Genomic DNA, 7,389 nt, shown 5'->3' with positions numbered 1-7,389 from the left:
TCAAAATGTCTAAGACCGACAGATAAGCTTATATTCATGCATTTGTATGGCGGAAGTGAATCTGAGACTGGAGTACATAAACATTGAGGACCCTACTCTTCAGTGCAGAACTCGTCGCTCGGAGAACACTGCCATCGTGTGGCTTATTGTATGGCCTGCAAGGTATGAGGAAATCCTTAGAAAGACGAACCATTTATTATGCACTTTACAACATCCAGTCCCCCAGGGTACCAGCAGGGCACAGTTTAGTATTTCCCCGTTACGGGTTTAACTCAGGGAGAGTCTCATGATCAGAAGATTGGTTATGTCACATCACAGAACTACTCTCTGCAGAAATTATGTTTTGCTTCCCCAAAGCAGGATGTTTCTGACAGCCTTTGAAGGTTATTTTTGACATTGCAAATCTGTACAAACATGAGTGTACTCCGATGAAAATGCATTCCAGGCACAGTTTGCCTTTTCAGACAGATTTGGTCTAGGAAGTCCCCCCAACCAGGTTATAGGAACTACTATAGGGCTATATCATGTGATTTACAGTATAAAGAGAACCTATATCATGTGATTTACAGAGATTTACAGTATAAAGAGAACTAAACATACCCCCTTAACCTAAGACAGTATGATATAGTGTAGAGTGTAGAGTTTAAAAATGTAAACTTAATTGACTTCCTTCATTCAGTGAGTTATACTGTATCTTGTTTCTGTTTTTCCTTAAATTTAGTTGTGTGATAACTGTATAAGAAAATTCAAGACATTGACATAATAAATATTAGAGGCTGAAACCAGCTATCTTGTGTCCAGTCAGCATGTAACATCCTATTACTCAGCAAAATGATGTTGGTTTATCAGTCCTGAAAAAAAAAACAAAAAAACAAAACAAAACAAAAAACCCCAGATAAGAGGCCCAGATAAAACTTACACAACCGCAGTGTAATGGAACAAATGATATAACCACATGGTCACATGTCGCCGTTTCAAACACGTTTTCCCAGTTGATAAGCTCCTACTCTCCAAGACGGAAGTATTGCTCTAACAGTTTTGGATCACATTGAAAACGAGGACACAACGCAATACCAGGTCCTCTCAGAGAATTAATTAGTTGGGCTGAAAACTATGGCGTTTGCTGTGAAGAGTCTGATAATAACTCATGATCCGGTGAAGGAAAGCAATACGTTTGCCAACGACGACAACATCTCCGGGCGAATCACGCTGGAGGTGTCGAAGGAAACCCGGGTCGAGTCTTTCTTTATAAAAGCCAAAGGGAAAGCGTCTGTCTTGTGGTCTGAGCGTTATAGTCAGTACAATGATTTATCACGATAAAGAAACATGCTTTAAGTCAGTTCAGTACTTCATTCAACAGAAGAAAACTCCAGGTACACGTCGTCACCTTTACACCTATACCTGTAGACTAGCTTCGGTTTGGCTTGCCAGTGGTACTTCATGTGCCTAAATATGCTTTAGCCTCCTTTACTATTCTAATTTATTTAGCTAATGAAAATGATTGCTTTACATATCAAATGCATAATTAAAACTATTACAGACACTTTTGTTGGTTTTAGTGGTTCATCTGTTTTTCATAACAACAACCCTACAAAATACCAGGACCTCCAAAATTATTACATACTCATATTGTTTCTCACCACGGAAACATTTAGTAAAATGCGAAAGATTTATTAGGCCTGCAACGAAGCAAGAATTACACAGTTGAAAAAAAATTTTTATCAGCACTTGAACTAAGGGAATTTATATTTCCATAAAACGGTAAGGCCTGCGGTACAGTAACATTTTAACATTCAAATCAGTGGTGCACTCTAACCAGCATACAAGGAAGTATTGCTCTGTAGTTCATGTAGAAACGACAAGCGGCTATATAATATTAAATATAATTTTCTTCTATTATTCGCAATGCATTGTGGGAGGTACCGCATTGGTTTAAGTGCGCTTGCTAAGTTGAAGAGGGGTTGAGGTTTTGGACTCTGTATTAGGTTTTGTGGTGTCTTGGGCAACATGGATGTATGTTATGGAGTGAATCAGACACCCGGATAGGGGGATTCGGCGGAAAACGAAAAAACAAACAAGTAATTCGCTTAGAACAATACTAACGTTATGTAAACATCTTGTGTGAAACGAACCCCTATTTAAACAAGTTTCGTGGAAGCTAATGCTTAAATAATTCCAGAATCAGTTGTATAAGTAAATAAGAACGCCCTGTATTAAATACACAACCATCTATCATTTCATATCTTAATAAGTGTTTCCATTTGCAGTGCAAGATGATTACCCGCTGTTAACAGATGAGATCGGGCAGTCTTGTAAGTTTTAACAGCCTTCAGATGTATGGTACTATAGCCATAGAGTGCAAAACCATTAACCTACCTAGTCCAACTGCTGCTACTTTGAGTACTGCTGCTACTATTGACTGACACTGAAGAAAATGCTAACTGAACATACACTCCTTTTCAGACTCAAAAATTGTTACACCAGGAATCCATGTCTATCCTTTCACCTTTCAGCATCCTCATGAGTAAGTAACTGAATTGACGTGGATATTTTTGGACAACTCTCTGAATCTAAATGACTCTCAGTTTTTAAATTGTTAGTTCAGTTGTAAACTTTTAAAATCGTTATCATAGGTGAGTCTCATCTTCACAGGGTCATGCCTGCATCCTTCACAGGCTACCATGGAAAAGTTGTTTACTTTTTGGAAGCTAAGTTATGCAGATCAATGCACATACCAAGCAAAGCCAAAATAGATTTCAGTTATATTCCCCAGGGAGACATGTCTATACCTGACTTAATGGTAAGCACACAATAACATTAAGAGGACAGTATTAACATTTTAGAGTCTCAGATCTGATAGCATGAATTGTTTCATGTTACATTCTTAACATTATTAACACAGATACCTCAGTATGGAAATAGAGAGAAGAAGAAGAAATTCTTTGATTCTAGGTGCATTACAATGAACATTTGCACAGAGAAGATGGGTTACTGTTTAGGTAAGACACACAGGCCTACTCATCCTATTATTGTACATTAATTGAGATATTGCAGCGCTCCCAGTGTGGTGCACATTCAAATTCCAATAAGAAGTGGGATTGCAATAGCACTCACTTCTGTGTAGCTTCAGTGGTATATGCAAGGACTGAACTGAAGTAACCCATCTGCCTGCGCTATTGCTGCTGCATTACTAGTGGGCGCACATTTCAATTTGGCATCTTTGTCCTCTCGACACGGGAGGAACTGAAGGTGAGGATAGATGTCGAGAACAATTCATCTCGTACAGTGAAGCCTAAGTTCTGCTTGTACCAGAAACAGAGCTTCTTTGCCATGAAAAGAAGAAAAGTCCGCAATAAAATTCTCCTGAAAGAGGAAGGCGACCCCATTGGACCATCTACCAAGCAGAGCATGACCAAGGTGTTGAACATCCCAAAAGATATCAGTGTTTCCATCCTCAGCTGCAAGGTTCTCAAAGTGGAGTACAGGCTTAAGGTAGGCTAAAATGTGAGGTAAAATTCATTGTCTGTGGCATAGAGCTCTGTTTGATAATGAAATGTGGGAGTACTCATTTCCTACCAAAAAAAACAAACAAACTATAAATAACCAGAGATTTATTAATACCAGCTCAGGTTTTACCATCTTATGGATGGTTTTGAATTCCATTTTGAATTGAAATATAGTAGTGCTTAAGGATGCTGTTGCCTCATAGACAATGTGGATCAGTAACCCTGTCTGATCATGTAGTCAGTACCTACTTTGGAACAAAAAAAAAAGATTCTTAGGAACATGGAATGATTAAGTTAAATCCCCAGATGTCATGATATTATTTTAGATTAAATATGCTCTAAACAAGGCTAAATGGAACATGCTCTGTAACCTGACATTTCAGTATTTGTATTTGCGGCCCCTATGGGTGCAGTTCTTTGCAGTTCAGCTAGTATTCCCCTGACAGAACACATTTGCTATTGAAATATATGGAAATGTGTAAACGTCTGTCATATTTGCTCTGACATGTGCTGAGCTCTTCCATGGTGGAAGCCTTTTAAAAGCATCTCTCTATGTTTTTCTTCCCCTTCAGGTGTCTCTGGATGTGAAATTTGCTTCTGATCCAGAAATCAAACTGCCGGTGGTGCTGTTTTCTCCTCCCTCCCTGACCCAGAAAGCTGACGGTATAGCACCCACAAGCATGCACGTTGGATTTGAATCATGGACCAGCAGCCCAGCAGCATGGAACAGCGCTGCTTGCTTTGGCTCTGCTGCTTCTGATACCGTGGATGGAATTTACCCATCGATGTATGAATGGAGTGAAAAACCAGGAGGAAGTTTTCCAGTGACACATAGCAATCTTCAAACCACACTCTAAAAAGCCTTGTGATGGTTCAAACATTTAACGAATTACTTCATTTTTGCTTGTACTGTTGATTATCTATGAATGTAGCATTTTGTGGGAAGTAAATAAAATATTTTGTAAACTTTAGGTTCTTAAAAAAAACAAAAAAACAGCAATAGACTGCTAAAGCTTGTTTGAAGGAACACTGTTATTTTTATTATCTCATGAATCTATATCCTATTTCAATATACGGGATCAAGTATTTACATTTTAAAATGTTATTAAATATTTACAAGGATAATTTATTGTATTGTAATACTGAAAGAGCTTTACATTGTGTATAGGTGCAGTGGTTAAACAGCCTTTTCACTGATTTCATTATGGTGATATTTATACTGATATACATAGATCTATTTTTATTTACAGCTTTATATGTAAAGAAGGTTGACATTACACTTTGGGGATTACTTTTTGTTCTGAAACTTACTGCAGTATCCATGATTGCTGTTAAAATCTGAAAAGTCATTCTTGAAATAATGGAATAAACTGGGTCATGGGTATTTTTTTGTAAATCTTTCCTGGACTGCTGCTATTCTCTTGTGCCATTCCAATTTCCCTGATGATTTTTACGTCTGGCAAATATCGAAAACATTATGTTTGGATTAAGTGATGTGTTCCAGTCAGTGTGTGCATGACGATCACTGAGCCAAGAGAAATGAACTCCCGCTGTGCTGTTTCCCTCTTATTTATTTTGATGCGGGATCCTTACCGTCACCCATTTCATACCCTATACATTGCCTGCCTTTTACACCATTTTTTTGGTCTCTATAACATTTATTTGTTTATATCTCTGTCTTTCTCGATCTTTGTTTAATCTCTTGGTTGTTTTTACACTCGATAACAAGGGTTAATTGTATTTTCTGCACTCCACTAAACGTTTCTGTCTCAACGTATTCGTACCACTTACAAGTTCATTAAAATGCAACCTGAAGTTTTAAAGATTGTTTGAGCATCGCCATCTAGTGGCTGACCTTGTAATGTTTCACTAAGAAATTCTGTAGAACAGCTTTTTGAATGAAAAGCACCATCAGGGTCGGCTGAAAGGTTTTCTTTCTGTTTAACTAATGGCCTAACTGCATGTGGCTTTTTAATTACAACCAGTTTTTTTTTTAAACCATGTCGTGTACAGTGATGTTTCTCAACCAAAGGCATCAATGTGCATATAATCTACATTACAAACATAAACTTTCTGACTAAATTTGATCTGGTTTCCAATGAGTCTACAGACACTAATTCAGAAAAGCAAAAAACAAACAGACATAGGTCTTTTTACATATAGACTTTTTACAAGGGTCATCCTTAAAATGGAAAGGACATTCACCTCACCAGTGCTGCATATGCACATAGCAGAAACGTGCACAGCTCAGCCAGCACCAAGCCGTCTGTTCTCAGCCACTGGCCTTCCCCACACTAGAACGCAGCCTGTTTTTGGAACGCAGTTCGAGGGGCATGGGGGCGGGGTGTGCGGGGGAGGGGAGAGTAGTGGAGGGGGTTGTGGTTTGAGCTATCTCCCGGCCCCCGGCCGGCGAGTACCCATGACAACAGTTCGAGCCTGCTGGCAACTCCCTGTCTTCGTTGGTTGGGGTTGCCATGGCGACTCCCCGCGGGACTCCCCCGCCCCCCCCCCAAGTAACGACAGGAGGGGCGTCCAGCTGACTAAGCCGCTCTCTGGCGGGGAGAACTGCAGGGGAGAGGCGTCGCCCTGGAGCCGCGGAGTTCCAGCAGGCCGCACAGGGGCCTAGCGCGGTGACTCACCACATACAGGCCGAAGGGACGCGGCAAGAAACACCAGCCCTTCGTTGCATACTCATAACATCCCCACAGCAGAACATTTGGGCTATTTTGCACGTGGTGAGTTGGCTTACTTGAAAACCTCCATGTTTTGCTTAGGCTGAGAAAAATTAAACTGATGCTTTATTAATTTCCCATTTCTTTGATTCTTTGAATTACCTAAGGAATAAAATAAGACTAAAAGTGTTTGTAAAAACAAAACAACAACAAAAAATCCCCACAACAAAATCTAAAAAACAAACCCTAAAAGTAGGTATTATAGTGTCAGAGCTACATCCAGATGAGATGTATTATCTCTCACAATACCTTCTCTAGGAGCTCCACTAGCTACCTCTGTGACTTTATGCCATCTGACCACTTTCACTGACTACAGGTCCACATGAAGGATGGCTCTATTAAATGCCTCATCCATATAATATAATTATTGAACACTTTCAACAAGCGCATTAAACTGAAGGGGTTTTTCGAGAGCTCTTGATAGCTGAGCCCCGGCTCTCTCCTAAGAGCTGCGCTTTCAAAGACACCGTGCTCGTACTAAGACTTTGCTTACCAGGGCACAGATGGTCATGCTGTGGTGGCTGGAGTGTCTTTAAAAAGGCTACAATCTGTCCATCCACTGAGACTAGACGGCCCTTTTCAGCTTTGTAATTGCTACAAGCTTTGTCCCACTTGACAGTTTGGAACACGTAGGAGATTCCTTTTATGCCATCTTGTAAACGTGATCACTCCCACAGATAAGCAGCATGATGTTCCATTGGATCCCACGTTAGATGTTTCATCCTTAACCATCATGAACCACTTTCATACTTAGCCACTTCAGGCTTAAAATTTATATATGAGATCACCTGATTGACTGACTTTCTGCTTGGAATATTTATTTTGGAAAAGCATAAGAACTTCTCACAGGAAAAAACAAAACAAAACATACGTCACTGCTATTGTCAATGTAAGTCCGAAAAGTTTTCTATTGTTTTTCTATTTGTCAATAAAATGCATTTCGGTTCAAGATTATAAAAAGTGACACAAGGCCTTTTGTTGGCAATATGAAAGGCAAGTAGACAAAAAACATTCTATACTAATGCAAATGTATAATTGCTGATTCCTTAACTTTGTAAATTCGTGCAATACTACTACTATGACACTATGACTACAACTACGAATCAAATTAGACTACGAGGATGAGTACAGTACTTGCAATGATTTACCTT

General features: G+C 39.4%; 1 protein-coding gene and 1 non-coding gene across 2 annotated transcripts; one reads left to right on the top strand and one right to left on the bottom strand.

The window, feature by feature from the left end:
- The first annotated feature begins 917 nt into the window (after positions 1-917).
- On the top strand, positions 918-5,329 carry LOC113580485 (arrestin domain-containing protein 3-like). Its single transcript, XM_027015061.2, is given in 8 exon segments — positions 918-1,295; positions 1,297-1,373; positions 2,268-2,312; positions 2,464-2,524; positions 2,653-2,800; positions 2,903-2,999; positions 3,236-3,492; positions 4,079-5,329. Coding segments are annotated over 8 exon segments (1,152 nt in total). The 5' UTR covers positions 918-1,113; the 3' UTR covers positions 4,364-5,329.
- LOC113580501 lies at positions 1,586-1,699 on the bottom strand. Its single transcript, XR_003410969.2, has one exon. It is a non-coding gene; the product is annotated as a U5 spliceosomal RNA (small nuclear RNA).
- Positions 5,330-7,389: the final 2,060 nt, after the last annotated feature.

The sequence above is a fragment of the Electrophorus electricus genome, chromosome 9 (genome assembly GCF_013358815.1).
Source record: "Electrophorus electricus isolate fEleEle1 chromosome 9, fEleEle1.pri, whole genome shotgun sequence".
Taxonomy (NCBI): Eukaryota; Metazoa; Chordata; class Actinopteri; order Gymnotiformes; family Gymnotidae; genus Electrophorus; species Electrophorus electricus.
This window is presented reverse-complemented; position numbering and strand designations above follow the sequence as displayed.